Consider the following 25,611-nt stretch of genomic DNA (forward strand, 5'->3'; position numbering starts at 1 on the left):
TCAGTTTGTAAGAGCAAACCACTTTTTATGCATGAATGCTGCCATTTGGGGGGATACCTAAGAGAATCAAGATAGCTGTATGTACATCCAGGACAAGAAAGAAAAGAGTGCCATCATGTGCATAGACGAATGGTGCCAACAAATGGGCCTTTTTTTGTCTCAACAAACTCTGGCTTGCTTTCAGGACACCAGCATTCTGTCCTCCATCGATGACATCCAGCTTTTGCTCGATGATCACATTATCAAGACTCAGACCATGTGTGGCTCTCCATTCATCAAACCAATAGAAACAGAATGTCGGGTAAGGAAAGCCAGGCTGTGCTTCCATGCAATGCTTTCTCTAGACAAGTTTTGCTGTGAAAAGTAGGACTGCCTAAACCATGGCTTAGATCAGTTGACCAATTCCAAAGACGCCTGTCTTTAGGTATGTTGCAGTGGATCAGGTAGCGAGGGTTTTCAATGCCTACTACAAAATGGTGTGGGAAAATTCAGGAGTTTGGGGGCTTCACTTGTCCTCCAGACCTCCCAAATGGGTGTCAACAACAGGCAAGGAAAATGCTGCCTAGGTCTATTAAGAAGCACCAAAAAGACTAAAATGGGTTCCTTTGTTGTAAGGTACTTTAGCTGGTATTAATGTCCCCAAAATATCATTCTTAACTTGATTGTGACAATCTCTCCCTTGGTGCTCTGGACACAATTTTATTGGCCAGAAAATAAAAAAGTGGGGGAGTTCCTCCTGAATTTCAGGGGGTAGCAGGGAGGGACCACATGCTGCCCTTCCCTGTCCTAATATTTTAACAATAGCAAGGGAAGTTTATTTATTTATTTATTTATTAAAACATTTCTATGCCGCCCCTTGCCAAGGCCTCGGGGCGGCTTACAACATCGAATACAAAATACATTAAAACAATGACAATTAAAATATATACAGTCAAATAAAATAAGCCGCCCTGGCCGAATAAAATTCAATAATATTAACATTTAAAATGCTGCATAAATAAAAAGGTCTTCGCCTGGCGCCGAAAAACAAATAACGACGGCGCCAGGCGGACCTCTCTGGGGAGCGCATTCCATAACTTAGGCGCCACCGCTGAGAAAGCCCTCCTCCGAGTAGCCACCCTCCTAATTTCCTTCACTGAGGGCTCCCGGAGGAGGGCCTCTCCTGCTGATCTCAAGGGGCGGCTGGGCATATATGGACGTAAGCGCTCCTTCAGGTAACCAGGACCCAAGCCGTTTAGGGCTTTATAGGTCATCACCAACACTTTGAATTGGGCCCGGACTTCAATGGGAAGCCAGTGAAGCTGACGGAGAACTGGAGTCATGTGAGCATAACGTCCAGTTGCAAGAAAGAATTGTGTGCAAAGTGTAGCTTGTACTGCTAGACTTGTCATCTGTGTTATCATTCTATGTGAAACAAGGATATTGATTGGTTGCCTTTAGATGTATCTTTGTGCATTCTCCTGGTGATTTTGAAATAAACTCTTCACAGAGGTGGGAAGAGAAGCTTGTCCTGATGCAGGAAATTTTAGACGGCTGGTTAAAATGTCAGGCAACATGGCTTTACCTGGAACCCATCTTCAGTTCTGAGGACATCATTGCTCAAATGCCGGAAGAGGGTAGGAAGTTTGGGATAGTTGACACTTACTGGAAGGATATCATGGCACAGGCGGTAAGTATTTGTATTTTATAGCCTCACCCTTTGCATTTCTCACCTGCCCCTTGCCGCTGGCATCTCCCATGGTGTGTCTTATCCGTGTGACATGGCAGTGTAGCAGCTGGCATGTGCTGCACCAAGTCTGGTAAAGCCCAGGTTCACATCCCTGTCCAGAGATCCGGTTTACTGGTTCACTGTTGCCCAGCCTAATCTGTCCCATGGGGTAGTTGTGGAGACAAAAGTGAGCCTTTTCAGATCCCCAGGGATGGAACTTTCTGTGTGTTGGACAGGAAGGAGTGGCTCTGCCACTTCAGGGCCAGGGAGTGTCCTCTCTGGAGGAGGCAGAGATTGGAGAGGGAGGGGGTGGTGGGAGGAAGCACGTTGGAGGAGGAGGCCCATCAGATGCATTCATCCTAGCTTCGTGTCTTCCATATGTTCTGGACAACAACTTCCATCACCCCTGGCTCTTGGCCATGCCCTCTGGGCCAGTTTGGAGTTGTAGGCAGAATGGTAGGAAAGGCCGCTCTACTTGGCCAGGCCATTCATTCATTCGTTGCTGTGCCGGCTCAGTCCTCACTGGGCCATGTTAGGGTTCCTCCCACCCTGAGGTTCCTTTCATTAAGCTGTGTGTGTTCTTTTGTGCTTGGTATTTTGCAAGCCTTGAAGTTTGCCCACTGCTGGTGGTAATACACTGCAGTTACATCCCTCCTTTCCCCCTCTTGTGTGAAACCCAGGGCATAGCTCCTTTTTATCCTCAAACAACAGCCCTGTGAGTAGGCTCAGAGTTACTTGGTGGGCTACTAGCTGAGTGTGTAGTAGATGCTACTGATGGTGCCAATTTGTGTGCAGAAGGAGCAACACTCAGTGAAGGAATTCAGTATTGATATCAATTGACTGTTCTGTGTATATCCAACATAGAAAACAGTTGTTTAGAAGTGATAATAGAATCCTACAAACATAATCTTGCATCTTCACATAACATAATAATCTGTCTGGCTGTTCTCCAGTAAAGATAAAGTTTGCATTTACTTTTTTAAATTAACCTTTCAAAATAGGTGAAAGACACCAGAGTCCTGGTTGCCACTGAACAACCAAAGATGTTGGACAGGCTGCAGGAAGCAAATATGCTTTTAGAAGACATCCAGAAGGGCTTAAATACTTACCTGGAAAAGAAGAGATTGTTTTTTCCGAGGTAGGTTTATGAACAAGTCCCAGTCTGGCGCAAATGAATATGTGCTAAGAAATTTGGTTTCTGGAACTACTTGACACAGAGAACTTGGTTTCTGGTACTTTCATTTGATCTCGCAAGGACTGACCCAGGTTTATATGAAAACCCAAGAAAAGCCCTGCTGAATCAAAACCAGGGCCTATCTAAGCCAGAACCATTTCCCCCCACAGTGACCAATCAGATGCCACAAGCTGGACATGAGGGCAACAGCCCTGACTGATCTTCCACAACTGGCACTCAGAGGCATCTTACCTTTGGTCTTGGAGGTGGTGACTGGCGACTGTGCCTAGTAGCCATTAGGGATGTATGAGAATTTCGGTGGGCGACACTTTTGAACCTACCCTGTTTGCTGCCCCAAATGGGACAGCTTATATTTGAGAAACAGTTCGATGTTGCTAAATTTCTAGTTACATTAGAAATATATGTATTTACAGCACACACTTTCAAAAGTACACACGTTCGTGCTTTAAACAGTGAGGGGGAAAGTGCACAGTTTTGAAAAAAAAGTATACTTTTTCTGTTCAAAAGGCAAGATTTTTTCCAGTCAACCAAACTGAAAGGCAGGTTGCAAATGAAAATGGAGGTTTTTTTACCCCCTCTTTATTTTTTTTTATAGACAGGAAAAAACCATAAATACAATACATCACAACAATAATAATATAACATAACAAAAACACAATAATTAAAAAAGTAAATGATAAAGTGGAAATGGGAGTGAGTTCTAAGAAACTCTGCAGAGAAGCTTTGGAGAACTCAGTTCCAGAATTTGGAGAACTGCAAGTATTGAAGGGATTACAAAATTCAGGGTTTCTAGCAGATACATTTCCTAGGATCTGTGACCAGAGATTCTTTTAACTGGAGAGGGTGGCGCCTGGTTGAACAGAGCTGCTTTGACACGTGTTCTCTACCACTGAAATATAGAGCCAGGGTCAGTTATGCAATGTACCCTGCACCCCTGTTCTGAGTTACCGACTGACGTGTATTGTTCAACCCTATTTTGAACAGATTCTTCTTCCTTTCTAATGACGAGTTGTTGGAGATTTTGTCTGAAACCAAAGATCCTCTCCGTGTGCAGCCACACTTGAAGAAGTGCTTTGAGGGAATTGCAAAACTCGATTTTACTGATAATCTGGAGATTATAGGCATGATCAGTTCCGAGAAAGAAATTGTTCCTTTTATTAAGAAAATCTTCCCAGCACATGCCAAAGTAATTTTTGCATATTATTATTATTATTATTAGTAGTAGTAGTAGTAGTAGTAGTTGCTGCTATATTGGACATAAAAGTTGTTTTGGGGAATGTGTTCTGACACATTAACTATAGAATCCAGTTTGTAGAGTAAGCTATGGAAAGCAATGACAGAAAAGCACATATTTATACTGTGTCTAAAAGAAAACCAACTGCAAACGCAGCATTTTAGTCAAAGATGTGCAACAGCATTTGTTGCCAACAAACAGATTGGTTGTGCTTCCACAATATAGAGATTTACCTGTGATCTTTGCTCGTGTACTTTTTACGGGCACCTGCATTGTCGCATATAGTCATGAAATTCTTCTCTTCCTGTTTTCCTTTCCTTTTCAGAAAATCTAACTTAAGGAAAATGCCACTATAGAACAATTATGCAGTCTCTCCAGGTGTAGAGGAGCCATAACAGAACTTTCCTATAGCTTCTCAGCCAATACAATTCTCTGTTGTGCCCTGCACAGGTCACACCAGACACTCCCTGCCTCTGTGGTCTGTACCTCCTCTATAGGAAAGGCTCACCTGCTTTAAGCTTTCCCTTTGCACCTGCATTGAATTTTCATCCATTTTTTCCATGGAAATTGGAAGTCTTTGCAGGGGAAATTAGGATGGGGTAGGAGTGTTTTATCACTTCCTACCCCACTGTGCCACGCTTTCTGTAGAGAAATCTCTCCCGCTCAAGATCTGCAGTGCCATTAAAACACCCGTATCTGGAAGCACTCAAACATCTTTTCACAGTTAAATTAAAAATGTACTAACAATAGCAATTGTTAAACAGCTGTTGTTATAAACAATAAAACTGTGTACTAACAATAGCAAAGCAACAGTACTGCACGCAATGTATTGTGTAGCTAGTCCCTTGGAATGAAGCCAATATTGGGCTTCTGCAACCTGGAGCCCTCCAGATGTGACAGATGACGACTCCAATCATCCTCAGCCATATGAAAGTTATGTAGCAATGCATCTGGAACGGGTTAGGTAGGGTAAGACTGGCCTATATGATTTCCCAAGTGTTTTTCCTATGAATGTTCTCTTTCAGCTGCGAATGTTCTCTTTCAGCCATTGTCCCAGTGATCCTTTATGTTCACATTTGTATTTTTAAGGGCATGGTTGAGAAATGGCTGTCACAAGTAGAAGAAATGATGTTGGGCAGCATTCGAAAAGTCATAGAGGACGGCATCGGAGGGTATGTTGAGGTAAGGAGCCATCTGCAAATGCTGTTGCACCTAAGACATTTCAGAGACTGGGAATGTTTTAATGGTCAGAATGTTGGACTGGGATTCAGGAGATCCGGGTTCTGCACCTCTCATGGTTTGCCACCACGGAGCATCACAAATAGCTTCTTTAAAGCTCAAAATAAAGCTGCAATTGGCAAGGTGCTCCAGGGACGTAGGAGACACAAGTCTCCCCTGAATACCAGAGGTTATTTGTTGGCTTCATATGGCAAATTTCCCTGGTTGATGTCAACACTAGTTGTTCTTTTAGTAGCAACTCTGTACTTACGGTGCAAAAGAGCGAAAAAGGCAGCCTTTTGGCTGTATTTGATATTTATTCATTTATTTGGGATTCTTGTATGCCGCCCCATTCGCATAAGCCTCTGGGCGGCTTCCAACAAATAAATAACAATACAATACATAAAAAACTGGAAACATACAGGCAATAATTTAAAACCAATAAATGAGTTAGCAATTAATTAAAATAATGTTTAAATAAAAAGATCTTGGCCTGGTGCTGAAAAACAAATAACGACGGTGCCAGGCGGACCTCTCTGGGGAGCGCATTCCATAAGTGGGGTGCCACCGCAGAGAAAGCCCTCCTCCGGGTACTTTGCCTCCTAATGTCTTTCACGGAGGGTTCCCGGAGGAGGGCCTCTGCCACTGATCTCAAGGGGCGGGAGGGCAGGCGCTCCTTTAGATAACCAGGTCCCAAGCTGTCCCAAGCCACCATGATAGACGATGAGCACTCGGGAACTCTTTGGATTTAGTGCGACCTACCGATTTACCGTCTGCAAATTCCCCAAATTTCTCTTCAAGACTGCAATACACAGAGATGTTTTTGAAAATGTTGCACCCTCCGTACCTTCAGATTAAGAGCTTTCCTTTTCAGTTTCAGAGCCTAGGTCTATAGCTGGAATCTGACATGGATATTTATTGTGTTTTTTAAAAGGTTCCCCGGAATAAGTGGGTGCTGCAGTGGCCTGGACAAATCGTTATCTGTGTATCATCAATCTTCTGGACAGAAGAAGTGGCACAAGCCATACAGGAAAAAACTTTACCTGTAAGACTTATTAATTAATAAATAATGTCGTAGTATATATTGCTCAAGGGCTGTATTAGACAGCAAATGGTATTTTGTGCACGTACTGATCAGCATCCCATGTTAATATGCAGATAACTTTTCAAAACAAATTGCAGTGCTGCTTTGCAAACTGGAGGTCCTTGATTACTTTGCCTTCCTACATTTTGAACGTCTTACGTATTTTATATTGGATGACTACATCAACTTCAGCCCTAGAATGCTTACATTCTAATAACGCATTGCATATATATTTGACTTGTATCCTGCTTCTCTCGTATAATGAAATTCAAGATGCCCTACATTGGCTTTTCTCTCATCCAGGCACTGATGATACTCAGACCTCTTTAATTCTAGCAAGGTTGCTGTATCATATGCCTTTCATCCATGTTTGGGACCCTGTCAGTTTTAGAGGGTTAAAATGAGAGCAGCTGTAGCACTTGGCAAAGATCCTGAATGGCAAACGAAGAAGACCTCCATTGGAATCTTGTGTCTACCATGAACTCACTAGACGGCCTATAAGGGCTGGGCTGCAGGCAGATGTTCTGACAATGTGCAGCTGGTTGGGACAAGCCTTGCTGTATAAATGGCACGTACTCCATAAACTGACTCAGTTCGTAAGTGCAGGGGAATCGCATGCATGCAGCTGAACCAATGTCATGTAGGAACAAATTATCCAGCTGCCGCATGCAGATCATACATGGTCCTTGCCCACGTAGGGCTATGCAAACAGAAATAGCAGAGGCAGAGATGGCTCATTAGGTGGGGGAGGATGAAATACTCTGTTGGGCTGGTTGTGGGTGGGGGGCAGTATTGTCTGAGTCATGGTTTTCAAGCTGCTGCTTTTGTTTTTGCTGCTGTTCCTTTGTTTTATTATGAGGAATGTGTTTAATCTGTTGTGAGACAGATATCTATGAGATACATAAGAGATATGTTTATTGATAACTTGCCTTGAATATGCTATATACCATGGAAAGGCAGGGTAAAGAGGCTGAAATAAATAAATGGCAAAAGGATGGACGACATAAATATACCAATTTCATTCTTTCCAGCTGTGTTTGAACTGCCGACATGCGAAAAATAAAGTGCCACACAACTGCGTGTCCCTTTGAAATAACAGCCTTGCCCATTGTGTTTCTGTTGCAGGCATTTCTGGATAAAAGCAACAAGCAGATTGCAGAGATAGTAGAACTGGTGAGAGGAAAGCTATCTGGCGGGGCCCGGCTGACCTTGGGGGCCCTCACAGTCATCGACGTACATGGTAAACCACAGGACTGAGGCGTGGGGGGATGTGAGAGACAAGCGGCATGAGTTCATTAAATAATATGCTCCTTAAACATCAGGGCAACAGGAAGACTCAAACCGGGCCTTTAATAGATCCCAGGATCCCAACTTGTCGCACATATCACATGGGACCTTCTCCCTTACTTCTGAGGCCTTTGACTGGGGCAGCATGGAGTCCTCAGAAGCTGAGGGCAGCCACACCTCCTCCTCCAGAAGTATGGGGGCTGTTCCCAGGGCTTTTTTGTGCCTGATGGCCCTGTGACAAGAGGGGCATCCATGAGTGCTTCCATGGCTCCATCCTCTTCTGGTCTGAGAGGGCTGTATCAGACATTTCTCCTGGGTGTGGCCAGTTGGAACCCTGGGCTGTGACAGACATACCACTATGTTGAAATGCCATAAAAGTGAAATTCAGCTCAATCGAACTCAACTTTCTGGTCATGTGGGAGAAAGTGAGAGGAAGCTGCTGTGTGTGAGCCTGACACTTTGTTCAGGCTCAGGAAAACTCATCCCCTTAGCGTTGGATCATGGTTTCTGTTTGCTGCAAGCTGAATTCAGCTCTGAGCTATTTTCTCATTAATCGTAGCAGGATTCGTCACTCTACGTGCTGTCTGAGTCTCACCCACAATACAATATTGTAAAATGTTTGAGGGTACATTGCCAAATGCACATGGCTGGTGTTGCAAAATCATTTGAACAAATAGAAGCCAAATATTTGACTTCAATAGTAAGATGTATTTGATGAAGTGTCTTTGTTCACACAGCACGTGATGTTGTTGCAAAATTGGCGGAAGACCACGTTTCTGATCTGAACGATTTCCAGTGGATTTCCCAGCTGAGATATTACTGGGAAGATGGAGATGTAATGGTCCGAATGATCACAACTGAAGCCAAATATGGCTATGAGTACCTAGGCAATTCTTTGCGTTTGGTGATAACTCCACTGACCGACCGATGCTATAGGTAAAGTTTCACTTTTGGCAGAATTCTGTCAGATCTATAGATCACGCAGAACCAAGGCACAGAAACTGTAGGGGATGGGCCAAAAGTTGCAGTGGGGGCCCAGGTGGGAGGCAGAAGGACATCATTTGATAAAACTCAAAGCAGCCCAACACTTATACACTCAGTCACCTATGTGTACATGCAGGACATACGACATAAAATTCAGTATATAGCAACCAAAGTCCATGCTGATACTCTTTTGTATCTGGCAGTGTGCTTGAATAGTGCAATGTATTATATATCTCTCCATGTCTTATCTTTCTGTATATCTCAGGGGTTCACAACTTCAAGGCCTTGCCCCCGATCTGGCCTACTTAAGTTCCTTAGCTAGTTACCCCTCCTTTCCTTCTAGCACCAATCACTGGTTGGTTAAGTCGCATTTGAGCAGCTTTTCCCCCCGTTCTGTCAAGATGAAATGCCTCAGCTAAGGCTTAGTTACTGGCAGAAAGCTTTACAATAAAATTTGCTGGTAGTTTCGGTATTTTGTTCCAACCCCTTTTGTTTTCAGCCTGGCTACCCCTAGACTGTGCCTGCCCCCCAACCGCCCCGCGCAGTTTCTCCGAAATGGTACTTTACTCTTGGTCTGAAAAAGGTTCAACATCTCTTTCCTATTTTAATGTACACCACGCTTGTTCTGCTCTCTTTATGTCTCAGGACACTAATGGGGGCTTTGAAATTAAATCTGGGAGGTGCTCCTGAAGGACCCGCAGGGACAGGCAAGACTGAGACAACCAAAGATCTGGCAAAAGCACTGGCCAAGCAGGTACTGCAACAATTTACTGATACTTCTCTTACTTCTAGAGACTGCAGTATAAAAATAGCTTTCAGTGAACATCTTTGGTTGTGCATCAGAAGTTCGTAAACAACGGAAGAAAGAGCACAGGTCTAGGAATTCATGAACAGTGCTTTGGACCTCAGGACCATGCTTGAACGATGTAGAAAGTCAAGTTGCATTACCTGCCAAAAGCAACCCCCTCACCCCGGCCCCCGATCCTGGCCTTGCTTATTAGTACATGGATACTGAGGGGATTGATACAAAATCAACCTTAGACCCCGGAGATCAAAGAAGCACATCCATTTCTTCAAACTATTTCCCCTGGGGGGAAAACATTTCTTAAAGGCAAAATAAACTGTCCTGAGACATCTAAGTGTGAGATGATATAGAAAAGTTTTAAACAAACAAACAAAAATACTCTTCATAATGATTGAGTTAGACTCTTCAGATGGCAAAATGAATGCCATTCTGGGATGTTCTTAATGGTGCCAGAGTCCTGATGTAAACCATGGTTTAGTGTGACAGGAATGTGCTTCCTTCCATTTCTCTTTACTGTGTGCATGTACGAGGAAGAGATCCAAATTTGGGGGAACATCTTAACTCAAGGAATTTCCAGACCTGGGGCAGGGGAGGGTGCCTTGCTCTTACTATTTTGTTAAAAATGAACGAATGGAGATCAGACTGCACCACGGTGGTACAAGATGGTAAGGCGCTGACATCTGGTGGTGGGATGAGCATTATTTTGTCAGCTGAGACATAATTGTTTTGGTGTGTCCTCTCGCACCAAACTACGGGTTATGTGTTAACATGTGCTACTGAAGACAGACAGACTTTCTTTAGTTCAAAAATCCATAACAGTGTTCATACATTTGAAATCCTGGAGGGGAGCAAGGCTGTGTGGGGGTGACTTAGGGAAAGGAAATGGCTTCCTGCTGCAGGTGGGAAAAAGGGAAAGCGTGTCCCGCTGCCTCTCATATTTTCTAAAGCAGTTCTTCACGAGGGTGGCTGGATTACAGCAGGGCTAGTGCCCTCCGGATCACAGAATCATAGAACAGTAGAGTTGGAAGAGGCTGGTAAGGCCGCTGGGGCCAACCACCTGCTGTTGCAGGACTCCAGGTTGACGTTTTCCTGGCTGCCCAACTGCCTCTTGAAAGCCTCCAGCGTGGGGAAGCCCACAAGCTCCCCCTGCTGTACTGCTCTAGCAGTCATGAAGTTCTGGCGTCCTGTTACTTGAGCTCTTTATTCTTTGCCGTGCAATCTGGGATGATCTAAGAGGCATTCTGGTCCTCTGTGAGACAACCTGCCAAGTGCTCAAAGAGTGCTTTCATATCTCCTCTCAGTCTTTTCTTTCTTAAGGCCAGTGGTTCAGTCTTTCCTTATAGGGTTTAGTCTCCAAACCCTTGATCACCTTTGTTGCCCTCCTCTGAACCTTTTCTAGTTTGTCTGCATCTTTCATCAGCTATTACACCCCAGACACAGTACTCCAAGAGGCCCAGCTTGTGCTGAATAGAGAGGATAGTGTCCTTGAGCCAAGTATCCCCCATCTTGTAACTACGCATTTGCTTTCTTTTCCTAGGTGCAAAACTTGGCAGTTGTCCCTTTTAAATTTAATCCTGTTGCATTCAGCCCAGTTCTCCAATCGATCAAGGTCACTTTGAATTGGTGAATTCCAGGGTATTAAGCTCTCTCACCCAGTTCTGTGTCAACTGCAAATCTAATAATCATTCCCTGCACTTCCTCATCCAAATCATTAATAAAATTGTTGAAGAGCACTGGACCCAGGAGAGTACACTTCTTACCTCTCCCCAGTTTGAGAAGGTGCCATTTTGGAGCACTCACTGAGTCTGGTTCTGTAGCCAACTATGGACCACCAGATAGTTTTTTGGTTTAGACCACTTTTAGCTAGTTTGCTAATCAGGATATCATGGGGCACTTTATCAAAAGCTTTGCCGAATTCAAGACACATTATGTTCACAGTGTGCCCACAGTTCATCGGGGCGGGGGGGATCTAATAAAAAATGAAATCAGATTAGTCTGGCAGCATCCATTAATCAATGAAGCGAACAGAGCTTCTCCTGTCAAATTTCTGCTTATCACACAACTGTGAAAGGTACAGGAGTCACACCGGGAAATAAAAGCAAAATGTTGGAAATAATCTTGTCAGCAATGACTTTGTCTTATCTTTGAACAAGATCTGCTTCCATTTGTTTCAGTGTGTGGTCTTCAATTGCTCTGACGGTCTTGATTACAAAGCCATGGGAAAATTCTTTAAAGGTCTTGCCCAGGCTGGAGCTTGGGCCTGCTTTGATGAGTTCAACAGGATTGAGGTAATTTTATATTAATAGAAATGGCTGCAATAGCCAAAAACCTGTAATATAATATCCCAAGAATGTGGCATGTAAATGACAGAGGAGTCTCTCACAGGTGACCCCCTTTGAGTTCAAAGGAATAACTCCCAGGTAGGTGTGCAATCAGTTTAGTAGATGGCTCAGATTTTAATATAGTTACGGGATTGATTGCTCCTCACATGTATGATTTTGTAAAGATCGGGTGTTCTTCTGGGACTCAGGAAATCTGGGTTCTAGTTCCCACTCAGCCATGGAACCAACTGGGTGACTTGGAGCCAATCACAGATTCTCAGCCCAACCTACCTCACAGGGTTGTTGTTGTTGTTGAGGGTGTAGAACTGAGAGCAGCAGGAGAAGAATGGTGTAAGCGGCTTTCAGTTCTTTAAAAAAATGAAAAAGGCAGGCTGTAAATCAAATAAGTGATAACATTGAGCTTAACATTATAAATATATGTGCATTTTTAATCTATGGTCAGACTAATTTTTAAACGTGTAAATACCATCCATGAAGTTGATGAGGTCAGTTCAGTCATGACACTAAACCAGAGCCTGGGAAATGTTCATGCTGTGGTCTGTGCTACCATGGCCAGGACCTGTCAGGTTCCAGCAGTGGGTGGGACCAAAAACTCAAAAGAGGCAGGACATTCACAGCTGCATCACCCCCATCCATCCAAGCAGGCAAATGGGGAGACGCTCTCTGGTTGTGGATGTACCTCTCCCGCTGCTTTCCTCCTTTCCTTTCAGCTTTTCTGCCTCTCTCATTCTCATTCCCCAGAGAGGCTTAGTGATCTTGCTTCTTGTCTCTTGTTCTGCTTGCAGAAAAATCTCTGGAATTGGATGAAGAGGGGAGCTTTGTGTGTGTGTGAGAGAGCGAGCGAGCGAGCGCTAGCTTTTCTTGCAGCCTCTGTCACCAACCCATGAGATCTCTTCTGCCAGGGTGATGCTGCTGGAAGTTCTAGAAAAGTGTAGTTGAAGGGATGTTGCTCTGGTTTGGGAATGGTGCTAGGGACAAGCACAATTGGTGGATATTGGCAGTTCCAATTCTGTGGGGTTGTGCATCTGCCCCACATTACAGTCTGACCTTTTAAGGAACTATTTGTGCTATTGAACCCTAGCACTAGAATGGGTTCCGCACCATATTTCAGGCTGAAGCCCAGAGTGGATACACCACCCCACTGACATTGGAACCACCAGCCACTGCTTGCGTATGAGATTTAGGACTACATTTGAATGAGGTGCCCTATTCTTGCACTAAACCATGGTTTGTATTAATCATAGTTGAGAACCTAAACCATGATCTGGGCTTCTAAAAGTGGAAGAGCGTACTGATGTTTCACACTGATTTTCGTTCCTGTCCATTTCCTAGTTGTCTTTGTAAGTGCACTGCTTACAACAACTACAACGGCCTCTCTGGCAGCAGCACGATTGCTGGAATTACTCAGTTGCTCATTAAAACAGTCCTGTTTTTCCCTTGCAGTGTTCTAACAAACATAATGGGATAACTTGACAAGCATTATGCACTGATACATTTTCAGTTGTATAGAACGTTCAACGTAGTTGATATACTTAAACATATGTGATTCTGTCTGGTCTGCACTGATGATACAAACACACATAGACCCCTTGCTTTGCGTCAAGAATATCCCAAGAACAATCTCTGGAATCTGGGATGGGAAAAACCCATGTCCAAAAATGTGAAGATCCACCTCCAGCTAGGGCTGACAATAATATGGGACCAGTTGTTTGACTTGCCAGAAGGGTGTTTCCTATATTACTAAAAATGTGGACTGCACCTTTTAATCATTGGTTCATCATAGTGTTTCAAAATATCATTTCAAATTATCCAATGACAGCCTCCAGCATGGGTATACCAAACCCTAGTGAGGACACATTTTACATCTGATGCTTTATTTTATTGATTTTTTCTGTTAGGTTGAAGTGCTGTCTGTCGTGGCACAGCAGATCCTTAGTATTCAGCAGGCCATTATCCGGAAGCTCAAAACATTCCTCTTTGAAGGCACGGAGATTTCCCTTAATCCAACCTGTGCTGTATTCATTACTATGAATCCTGGGTATGCTGGGCGTGCGGAGCTTCCTGATAACTTGAAGGTAAATGAGGTTCTCATTTGGTGACACCGAGTCTGGGCAGTGATGAGCACGAATAGGCAGCTGGGTATATGGATCAGTACTGGGGACAAAGCATCTGATAACAGGCTTCCAAAAAGAACCCGAGAGTCAGATTTCAGAACCTGGGACAGCACCAGGAATCACAGTGATTGCTCCACCTAAGTGCCTAGCTTCCCAGAACGATATGGCGACATTTTTATTCTCTCAGGTTTCAAAAATTTGTGATCTGAAAATCTGACTTTTTCCTACACTGATAGCATATTGTGTACTTTAAGTTAATGATGCGCTTTAGCATTTCCTTTTTGCGAATTGCCTGGAGAGCAATGCTCTTAGAAGAAATAAATGGGTTTTCAGGTATTTAGGAAAGTATTAATTTCAGTGTCTTCATTTGTTTGGTGAGATGGATATAATATTATGAAATTAATATGATTCTGCATGCATGTCTACCTGATTGATTCATTTACTCTTTGTGTTGAGCTACTTTGAACATAATTTCATGGCAAATATCAGGATGTTTAGGTAGGGCTGGCTAGAACTTTAAAGCCTGGGGAGCTGCTGCCAGCCCATGTAAATAATAGTAAGCTAGATGAGCCAATGGTCTGACATGAGAGGAAGCAGCTCCTTGTTCCCTCCTGTGCAGACAGTGTCAGTATTGTAACATGGGGTGGGTAACACACGACCTGCAAGCAACTTCCTGACCCTCTCCTTTCTCACAACCTCTTGCAGTACTTGCTAAACTTGCAAGAGCATGATTTTCTGTCCGAACGAGGCATGTGCTCCCCACATGTCTCCTTTGAAAGCAGGAACACGGACCCTGGTATTTTGGACTTGCGCTCTTACCTTCAGCTACTCCCACCACCAGAATGCATCCTCCCAGAGCTGCTCTGGGGTGAATATGTATTTTTCCGATTGACATAAGTTCAAAGAAAAAAGAAAGCTTATCTTCTCCCAACCGCATTCTGAAGTGTAAAAATCCCTGCAGGACTGTACCGCACGTTTATTCTGAACATCAGAATGGGTTCCTAGATTTTTTTGGCCAGACAGGTCCTGGCTAGCCTAAGTGTGATTCTTTAGCTACTTATTCTGATGCCATGGCCTCACAGGTACTATAACTCCACTGCAGCTTGCCCAGTAAACAAATTTCTCATTGATCTTTGCATTAAGAACTTGCTGTCCTCCCCTCCACCTCCTGTGCTTCTTTAGGCTTTATTCCGTACAGTCGCCATGATGGTCCCAGATTATGCTTTGATTGGTGAAATTTCTCTTTATTCCATGGGATTTCTTGATTCCAGAAGGTAAGTTAGTCAGAGCTGTTTTGTTTTACTAGCTAGGGCCACTTTTACATTTAAAAGCTCAGTTTCATGTAGTATATGTGAAACTCCCACCCTGGAACAATGTGTGAGCAACAAAAGACCTTTAAGAATCTTGCTATATACGGAAAAGGCTTTATTTAGCCATTCAGAGCTGAATCCGATCACTAAGGAAAATGAATTTTTACCACCTGGACTTCCCATTCTAAGGGTGGGATCCTATGCATGTTTAGACAGAAAATGTCTTACAGCTTCCAGCATGTCCCATCAAACTGGCTGGGATTTGTGAGACTTTTGTCAAAAGAGGAAAAGTACTGCATTCTAGCAGAGTTTTTGCTATATATCGGTGGCCTTTGATATTTGCTAATGTATAATTGACTCTGAAGTTCCGTTATTGTGCCATATTGCTGCAGCTGTACTGAATTTTCTTCTATGAAAATTCATGGGTGAATCACGTTCTCCAAAAGATGCCTCAGAACCTCACTTTTTTTCCTCACTGCTTGGCTCCAGATTACCTCGTATCATGGCGGCTCCAGTCCCCTCCCTTTCCTGCCTCCTGGAAAACCCCCCCTTAGCCCATCTCCAAAATCAGGATTACAGCCTTGGAGAAACAGCTGGTATAGTACTGGCTGTGGGCAAGCAGGATTGGGGCAGGGATCCCCAGCTCCAAGACCAGAGCTTGCTCATTCATTCATTCATTCATTCATTCATTCATTCATTCATTCCTGCTTCCCGCTTCCCCCACAGACATTGCAGCTCTGCTCAATGTAACATCACTTCTTTCTGCTAAGCAATTGATGGCGGGGGGTGGGGGGAGATTTCATCCATCATAGGTGAATGACACGCTAGCTCTATATTTTTTCAGATAGAAAATAAACGTTCAGTTATTAATGCACTATTACTAGTTGTAGCCATAGGCCAAAGCAAGAATGAGTCCCAGTCGCTATTACCTTAGCCATGACTCATCTGCAGATAAGAAGAAAAAATCTATTTCATTTCATATATTTTGGGCTATCCCTGCATTGTTTATAAACTGACTCAGTCATATTCATTTTAAATATTTCACCATTTATAAAGACAGATATTTTATCCTTTTAAGCCAGTGTTTGATGCCCATGAATGGTAACCAATTCTAATCTTTCACAGTTTGGCCCAGAAAATTGTTGCTACCTACCGTCTCTGCTCTGAGCAGTTATCCTCACAACATCACTATGACTATGGGATGCGTGCAGTGAAATCGGTCCTGACGGCAGCAGGAAACCTGAAATTAAAGTACCCAGATGAAAATGAAAGCGTGCTGTTGCTTAGGGCTCTGCTGGATGTTAACTTAGCTAAATTCTTAGCACAAGATGTCCCTCTGTTTCAGGTAAGATAATGGATGGTCTTTTAGATGCTGATAACACTACATGCTCCTGTGTTAATTCAGACAAGCAATCATTGAGGAGACAGTCATGATAAACTAAAAAAGCATTTCTGCATTCATTCACACAATGGCTTGAAAAAAATGTGAACGACTTTACTCCTAGAAGCCTTCCTCTTAAAGAATATTCTCCCCTTTCTTTTCACAGGGGATCATATCTGATTTGTTTCCTGGAGTGGTTCTTCCGCAACCGGATTATGAGCGCTTCATCATGGCACTGAATGACAATATCAAAAAAATGAATCTGCAGCCAGTTCCCTGGTTTATTGGGAAAATTATCCAGGTTTCTTTGTTTTTAACATTTACACATAGGAAAAGTATTCAGCAGAACCTTCTTATTCACACAGATAAAGCTGAGACCTGAAACAAAATATCGCAGTATATGCTCACTCCTTAATCCTGTCCAGCCAGCCAATTCAAGTAGACCCTTCCATTCTCTTTCCCCCCCGTCAATTTCAGTTATTCTGTTTCTACTGGCACTTAGAATTCTATGAGTCTTGATGGTCCCTGGGTGCATTCAGTCTTCGTTTAGGAGGGATTTTAAGATGGGAGGGATTCTCCTGCATTGTATCAAGAACATGGGAGACATATCCCTTGCCCTTTTTTCTGAGACAGTGATAGAAGTTACAAGAGCGAAAACTGAAGTGAGATTCTCTAATAGCAATCCCCCGAGGCTCACGCTCACAGCACGCACGACACTAGCTGTGTAACTAGAGTTACAAACACACACATTCTAGTGAGTCATCCCTTGTGCTGGACGTCTGGCTCGCTGCTTTCTTTGTACCTCAGGCAGGTTTTCCATCTGTTACGCTTCCCAGTAAAGCAGAATAAGCACATGTATTTGCTTGCAGAGAAGCCCATATATACTCCTTGCAGTCCGAGGGGCTTGAGGGGGCTGATGGCTATTCATGGAGCCCAAATGGACCTCTGAGAAATAAGAGGGAGTTATTTTTAAGAGAAGGAGACACGGGCCCAAAACAGTCCAGTGAGAAGCCTCAGTGTTCCTTGGAGGAGAGGAGATAGGAAACCAGGGTGGGAGGAGGAGAGAATGGGGTTTCTTGAATGGAAGCATGGTCGGCTTCTTAAATGGAAGAAATCCACAGGGCAACATTTTGCTGCAACTTCCACGTCTACTTTTTTTTTTTGCTTAATGCTGCACTATTCGTATTTACATAGCTTCTGTGAAATGGGACCAGTTGTCGCTCAAAATGCATTTTGGGCTTGTTCAAGTATTGCGTACACCCTTCTGTTGGATTCTTGCTAAATTTGGTTCATGTTGAAATGCAGTTGTGCAACATGTTTGTTAGAGCATTCACATCCTTGATGCAGATTTACGAAATGATGATGGTTCGACACGGCTATATGATTGTTGGGGACCCAATGGGAGGCAAAACCAGTGCCTATAAAGTGCTCGCTGCAGGACTTGGGGATTTGAGCCAAGGTAGGTGAGAAATTAATTCTGTCCAATATTCCCCAAAGTGCCAGTTTCTTCTTTCCTCTCATCTAGAAAGATAAAACTTACACCTGGGTTGTTCAAATGGAGAAATGTAGCTAATAAGAGCTATACATGAGAATAAATGGCTAATTTTGCTGTTCCCATGCTATACCTACCACATAAGAGAATTTGAATCACTGGGGAACACAAAACAGCAGTGACAAAGCTTCCATGAATACAGCCATCCCTGCCTGAATGCAAACAGTGAATGAATAGACAATAGAGTCACCTGGACATTTTGTTAAGCTGACCTTCTATTTTTTTTGCCTGGTGTTCTGTAAAATCCTAGACAATTCCTTTGGAGCTTTCAGAAGAGATTTTCTCATTTTACTATCTGCTCATGCTAATTTCTTATTCACTTATTGCATCTATGATTTATGCCTCCATTCATGGGGGCTCAAGCCCAGTTACAGGAAAGCTAAAAGGCAAAAATCACAAAGAGCTCAAATGAGGAAGACAAAATATAGACATTTGAATAAACAAGGAATCAAGAAATGGCATAACGCAATGTCATTTTAACCCATAGTATAAAGCCCAATAGTGAGGAAGCTAACTTCTTTTTCCTCAAGAGAGAGTTGCACAGTTGGGGTGCTGCTGCAGAAAAGGCCCTGTCTTGAGTTTCAGGCATCCTTACCTCCTCCTCTTCTACTTTCTTTGCTTCTCGCCTCTCTGTCCTTATTTATTTATTACATTTGTACGCTGCCTTTCTTTTTGCAAAGCACCAAAGATGAATTTTTCCATCCCCATTTTATCTCTGAAAGCTTATGCCAGAATAAATGTGTTAGTCTTTAAGGTGCCACAAGACTCTTGATCATTTTTGCTCCAACGGAGTAATGTGACTACCCCTGTGAAAATTAAAAAGGAAAAAGTTGATTGTTGGGAGGTCAGAATAGAAGTAATTAAAAACAAACAAGACAGCAGTTCTAAATCTCGTTGAAAGCCACTTTGAAGCATCAGCACTGAACCTCTTTTGGCCCAAGGACTGAATTCAGTTTGAAAGATTGTCTCAGTGGCTGCATTTCCTTGGTGGGGCCAACAGGCAAACGAGTAGGGGCCAAAATGGTAGCATGTTTTAGCTTAACAATCTTTGTGTTGATAACTGATCTTTAGAAGAGGTATTCCATCCTTGAAGAACAGGGGAAAACTGCACAACAGCCAGGAAATAACAAAGCCATTAGTGATTGGAGAGAAGGAGCTGGGGGAAAGGGGGAAAGGGCATGCCTGTCTGGGGAAACCTGAGACCTAGGCTGGAACTCCCAAAGGGCCAGATTGGCCCATGGGCCTGAGGTTCAACATGCCTGCTTCAAAGGGACAGGCTCAAGAAATAGGCAACGTAGAAAGCCTCCAGTCCATCGTCAAAGTATCCAAGAGGATGCTGCCTGCATGATCCATTGGCTCCCAAACCCTGGATCCAGCCTATTTCCTCTGCAGCCATCAAACAGAATCCATACCGGAGGGAGGGAAGGGGGCGCGGAATTGAAATAGAGCATCAAGGTTTCTGTTTAGAATCAAACCACCCTGGCTTTATAGCCAGATCAGACCACCATGTTTCCATGTCACTGGGCCAACTATTGCTGGGTGAATCAGGAATGACACCAACTCTGTGAGTTTTGACAAAAGGAATAACAGGAGAAAATAGAATGCAATTCATGTACAGCATTTAATTTGGTTGTGAGAAAATAGCTTCTGGTTAGCAAGGCTTCAAGGACTGGTATATTCTTCTGATATAGCCTTCTGACTCATGAGAGACACTGTCTTTTTCTTAGACAGTTCAACGGGGGAATCTGCTGTTGAATACAGAATCATCAATCCCAAAGCGATCACCATGGGGCAGCTATATGGATGCTTTGACCCCGTGAGCCACGAGTGGACGGATGGTGTCCTTGCAACCACCTTCAGGGAGCAAGCTTGCTCTACAACAGAGGACAGGAAGTGGATCATCTTCGATGGGCCAGTGGATGCTGTGTGGATCGAAAACATGAACACAGTGCTAGATGATAACAAGAAGGTAACTCACTTTTCTATCCTATTTGAGCCCATAAGGTTATACCTTTTATTGCATTTGGGAAATATATCAGCAAAGTTATTTTGCAATCACAAATCAAATAAGAGAGCATTATTTGCTTTGAGATAGAATGCTTATTAACTTTTCTCCATCAAAGAAGGGTTCAATATAAAATGGTAACACTGTCTGTTGAAAATACAAAATGGAAATACAAAAACTGCATAATGAATAACATACAAAAGAATAAGCAAAGTAGAATTCAGACAAGAAACTAAATACTGCAGGTAATTTTTAATATCAAATTTATATTTGACAGATGAAAAATTGGTCATTTCAGGATGGCAGATAAACAATGGCGTTTTGTCACAGGAGCAAGCTGCAGTTTGCCTTGGGCTGGTGTGTTTTCCCACTTGCTTTCCTCCTCCATTATGGTTTTGAGGTGTTTGGAAGCTTTCATTTCTACTTATGATTAGTTACACAACCTGCTGTGTTGTCCAGACACAAAATGGTCACTAAAAGAGACCACAGGTTGAAGATGGTTTCTTTGAAACTAACCATATTAATATGCACCACATTTTGCCATGTTATCTGAAGCTGCATTTAGTTAAAAGCAGGAGCAAAAATGGATGCCAAGGCCTCTGGATTTTTCCTTACAGATGTGCTAGAGGAGGAAAAGGGATGGGGGAGCATACAAGCCCAAAACTTACTATGGGTTTTTCTTATCCCAATAAAATGTAGCTTATTGTGAACATATGAACCTGGCCATTCTCATTTCTTCTTAAACATGTAAACATCAGAACAAGCAAATACAGGAAGACTGTTCAATATTGCCCTGTTAGGGTATATATTTTCCTTTGACTGTGGAATGGAAGTTTCGGAGATATGAAAGATGTTTCCTAGCATTAAAACTCCACACTGTTTCTATCAGCAAAAAAATAGCAGAAATGTAGCTTTACTGCATGCAAGTCTTTGGCTGTGGACTTCCACTATAATTTTGTCGCTGCACAGTTAAATGAGATACATAGTGCTGAACTATGGACGAGCAAAACGATCTGCCGCAGTCCCTACCGCATTCATGATGAATCGTGCTTATGTGCTGTTTTCATTTTAGCTGTGCTTAATGAGTGGTGAAATCATTCAGATGAGTGCACAAATGAGCTTAATCTTTGAGCCGGAAGATCTGGAGCAGGCTTCCCCAGCAACTGTCAGCAGGTAATTTTTGCCTATGGAGCAAGTAACAGCTGTGTGTGAGAAACAGAGCAGGGCAGGGTAGATCAAGGCCAAGAGGAAAAGGTTGAACTAACCACTAGGCTTCCCCAACGTAGTGCCCTCCGGATGTGTGGAAGTACATGCTGGGCGGGGATTCTGGGAGTTGCCGAACAACAGTTTTAGAGGGCAGCAGGTTGGGGAAAGGCTGGATTAAGCGCTCTGATTGGCTTCTTTCAAGCAGAGAGTAAAAGTCAGTCGCAAATCGTCTGCTTCTCACCCCCACCCTCTGATGCTGCTCACCCAGTTCACCTACGTTTTATGCACATGCCCCATCTGAGCCTCCTGCTGACATCAGAACATAAGACCAACCAGGCCGGATCAGACCAAAGTGCTCTGCCATCCTGCAGCCTGTTCCCACAGCACACCTGTCCAGCGTCTGCAGGAAGACCATAAGCAGGTCATGAGCACACGGAGTGCCTCAGACATTGCTCTGAGCAGCAGTGGCTGCACGGAAGAAAATTGCAGCTGTAAACACCTCGGGGGCATTTCCCGAAGGAACATCTGCCTGACTGTGTTGTATCGTGCCTCAAAATCTCGCACCTCTTTAGGTTGTATGCATACTGTTGCTTTTTGGGCATGGTTGTCTGTGCAAGCTTTACTGTTTTGTACTGATCCTGCTAGATTTGCTCCTGTTCAGTGATGGAGCATTTTCCTTTCATGCAAGCATGTACGAAAGCCCTGGGGTCAGTCCTCAGCGTTGCCAGGAAAGGGCAAGGTAAGACTCCCGCCTGAAACCCACAAAAGTTCCTGCCAGTCATTGGTGGCCATACCTAGTTAGCCAGACCAGGGTCTAACTAAATATGAGGTCAGCCTCACATGGGCTACACTCAGCGTCTGGATTTCAGATTACTGGGGCTTTGACTGAGAGCATGGACTGCCCCCTGCACATTCTTGCCAGAACAGCCTTCTCCCAATTGTGCCCCCCCCCCCATTGGAGGGGATTTGCATTTCAACCCCCTCCATTCCCAGCCAGGAATCCTAGGACTTGTAATTGAAACCCTCTGGAGGCACTAGACTAGTGGAAGCTGAGCCACAGGCATCGTTTAAAAATGGGAGATTCCCAGAAGCTGTTGGTCTCTCTGCCAAACACATAGATTTAACTGTCATTCTAGCTAGGTCCACCCGCACTTTGAAATCCACACTTTTCCAGAGGGAGTTTCCTTTAAAATGCTCTAGGCCTGCAAACAATAATGAACTTAAACGGCATCAGGAAGTACCTGGATCATCCTTGCCTCTATTTCTGATGTTTCTGTTGTGGGTGCCGTTGGTTATGTCACCTATGCACAGGAGGAGGTTTAGAGGAAAAGCATAAATTGTGCAGAAATACGAAACAAATTGCCCACCAAAGCAATGCAGTGAAGACTGAATTTGCTCGATGATATGAAAGGCTGACTGGCTTTTGGAGGGAAGTAGAAAATGGGTCACCATCCATGTGGCACCATCAGTCCCTACCATGGCAGATCCCAGAGAAGCTACCATGGTCATTTATTACAGCTGAGTTAAATACAAAGAAGAGTCTTGCAGTACCTTAATAATTAACCTCTTTACTGTGTTACAGGCATCTGTGATCTGGAACTTACTTTGTCAGATGTATGGAATGAGGGTTAGGTTTCTGTCACAATAAACAAAGTGCCACAAGACTCCTTAAAAAAATCATAGTGATTGTCCACTGTAGTCAGAAGGCTTAGTCACCTTGCATAAAGTGTCTCTTTTGCATCACTGAGCAAACCTGTTCAACTAAACTGTTATTCTTTCCAGGTGTGGCATGATTTACATGGAACCTCATCAGTTAGGTTGGAAGCCTCTGAAGGATTCTTATATAAACACATTGCCTTCCAACTTGCAAGATGTACACATAGAATTGGTGCGCAAGCCTCGCTTTAGTTTTTGTTTTGCATTTTTAATATGTTGTGAAAGCAAACGGGGCGGGAGGTGGAACCACATTTGCGTCCTTTGGGTATGCACAAAATAATCTAGTGTAAGGGGTGAGCTTGCTGTGGGTTTGCACTCAGCCCTTCGTTTCCTTCCTAAGCAATTGCTGATCCCCTCGTCACAAGGGGTCTCATGCAGGAGAACAACTGCAGAATACAAACTGGGATTTTCACTAATCCAGTTCATGTTTCTACTAGAGGAAGAGAAAAAGAGGAGGTTCCCCTTTTTCTTGCAGGTCCCTTGCAGGTTCTTGCCATACTGTTCAGGCACCCCCCCCCACCCACTCTGGAGGAGATTTAGGAGAGCGCAGGGGGCTACAGGGGAAAGGGTGATTTCTGAAAAATTGCTCCCATTCTTTTCTATTAGTGGAGGCATTAACTGAATCAAAAGGCACAGCTGCATTTAACCTGGGAATTCCAGTGGAAATCAAAGCATTCAAAAGGCAGAAGTGGCATGCTAAATATGCCAGCCAATGAGAGAATTAAAAGGTCCTTAATAATTGCCTTAAGAGAAGCTGGAAGAAAAGACTCTGGCAAAATCTCAGCAGTCAAGGATTCCATTGTCTTGACAGCAACACTGAGAAGGCCCTGTTTGTTATACCCTGACCTACTCCAAGAAACGAGTAGGTGCAAACTGTGACAATTCTGGGCACCACGATTTAAGAAAGATGCAGAAAAATTAGAAAAGGTCCAGAGGAAGACGAAAAATGATCCAGAGTTTGGAGACACTGCCGTATGAGGAGAGACTGAGAGAACTGGGCATATTCAACCTTTAGAAAAGAAGACTGAGGGGGGACGTGATATCCCTGTAGAAGTACCTCAACAGCTGTCACAAAGAGGAAGGCTGTGATCCTTTCTCGCTGATACCAGAGTAAAAGACATGGAATAATCAATTCAAGTTGCGACAATCCAGGTTCAGGCTAGATATCGGGAATAGTTTGCTCGCTTGTAAGAGCAATACGCCAGTGGAACCAGTTGTCTGGAGAGGTCATGGGCTCTCCCACACTTTGTTGTTGTTAGCCGTGAAGTCGCGTCCAACCCATCGCGACCCCATGGACAATACTCCTCCAGGCCTTCGTGCCCTCCACCATCCCCCGGAGTCCACCTAAGCTCACACCAAATGCTTCCGTGACTCCATCCAGCCACCTCATCCTCTGCCATCCCCTTCTTCTTTTGCCGTCAATTGTTCCCAGCATTAGGCTCTTCTCCAGGAAGTCCTTCCTTCTCATTAGGTGGCCAAAGTATTTGAGTAGTTTCATCTTCATAGACATTCAAAAAGAAACTGAACAGCCAGTTGGGATGGTGTAACATGGTGTCCTGCAACAGCAGGGGTTTGGACCTGATGGTCTTCTTGGCCCCTTCCAACTCTACTGTTCTATTATTCCATGAAGTTTAATATAGATCAATAGCTTTAGTTAATGCTTGATAGCTGAGTAGGATTTTTTATTTTTTTGAAAGCTAGGCTTCCGCAGTTCTGGTCTGCCATTTTATTCACAATAACTATGCAAAGTTGCTGACTATTCACAACATCAGGAATTGACAACAATGTGATCATGCTAGCTTTGCCATCTAATTTATCACTTGTAGTCGCTGTTGGCCAGCTATTCCTCATGTATAGAAATGTGACTTCTACCTTATCCTTTCAACTTGCAGATTGATGACTTATTTATGTGGCTAATTCAGCCTTGCTTGGAATTTATTCGGCATCACTGCAAAGTCATACTTCAGACTTCTCCCATCCATCTTATGCATACCATGATGACACTGTTCAGTTCTTTGCTTGGTAAGGATCCTATGAGCTTCGTCTCCTTACTGCTTTTGAAGGTGTCGTAAGATTGCAGAACTGTTTTTGTTACTGCTTAATCTCATTTTCTTTGCTGGAAAGGTAAGGCTGTGCCAAGCTGTTTCCAGTTTAAAGAAAATAAAAAAAATAAACACAGTGGTATGCATAAGCAATAAAACCAATGGAAAATTTGCAAGTGTTTGTAAACTAGAGTTGGATTTCTTTCGCAGATTTCTTTGCTGCAGTTTGGGTTCGGTCCGCCTGTAAACTTGCCCCTATTTTTGTATGGTCTGAATAAAATAAGAATAATCACCAACATCTTCAACTGTTTTTTTAAATTCTGGGAGGGAAACTCACCAAATTTCTAAACATTTGATTCATTTTAAGTGAAATATTTTAATGTAAAGATTTTTAATAAATTACCATATTGGATGATTTAATAGTGCAA

At 43.4% G+C, this 25,611-nt stretch overlaps 1 protein-coding gene across 4 annotated transcripts in view; it reads left to right on the forward strand.

The window, feature by feature from the left end:
- DNAH3 (dynein axonemal heavy chain 3) overlaps positions 1 to 25,611 on the forward strand; it is an 89,538-nt gene that overhangs the window by 32,359 nt on the left and 31,568 nt on the right. For all 4 annotated transcript variants that reach the window (XM_044433719.1, XM_044433718.1, XM_044433717.1 and 1 more), the window contains 19 exons: positions 185 to 301; positions 1,490 to 1,669; positions 2,710 to 2,846; positions 3,888 to 4,089; positions 5,227 to 5,319; positions 6,290 to 6,400; positions 7,565 to 7,679; positions 8,464 to 8,662; positions 9,356 to 9,464; positions 11,690 to 11,803; positions 13,756 to 13,932; positions 15,154 to 15,245; positions 16,407 to 16,626; positions 16,829 to 16,963; positions 18,010 to 18,121; positions 19,942 to 20,183; positions 21,292 to 21,392; positions 23,208 to 23,313; positions 25,034 to 25,163. In XM_044433719.1, the coding sequence (XP_044289654.1) occupies positions 185 to 301; positions 1,490 to 1,669; positions 2,710 to 2,846; positions 3,888 to 4,089; positions 5,227 to 5,319; positions 6,290 to 6,400; positions 7,565 to 7,679; positions 8,464 to 8,662; positions 9,356 to 9,464; positions 11,690 to 11,803; positions 13,756 to 13,932; positions 15,154 to 15,245; positions 16,407 to 16,626; positions 16,829 to 16,963; positions 18,010 to 18,121; positions 19,942 to 20,183; positions 21,292 to 21,392; positions 23,208 to 23,313; positions 25,034 to 25,163 (2,692 nt within the window). The remainder of the gene's footprint in view (positions 1 to 184; positions 302 to 1,489; positions 1,670 to 2,709; positions 2,847 to 3,887; positions 4,090 to 5,226; positions 5,320 to 6,289; positions 6,401 to 7,564; positions 7,680 to 8,463; positions 8,663 to 9,355; positions 9,465 to 11,689; positions 11,804 to 13,755; positions 13,933 to 15,153; positions 15,246 to 16,406; positions 16,627 to 16,828; positions 16,964 to 18,009; positions 18,122 to 19,941; positions 20,184 to 21,291; positions 21,393 to 23,207; positions 23,314 to 25,033; positions 25,164 to 25,611) is intronic.

The sequence above is a fragment of the Varanus komodoensis genome, unplaced genomic scaffold (genome assembly GCF_004798865.1).
Source record: "Varanus komodoensis strain SLA01 unplaced genomic scaffold, ASM479886v1 scaffold26, whole genome shotgun sequence".
Taxonomy (NCBI): domain Eukaryota; kingdom Metazoa; phylum Chordata; class Lepidosauria; order Squamata; family Varanidae; genus Varanus; species Varanus komodoensis.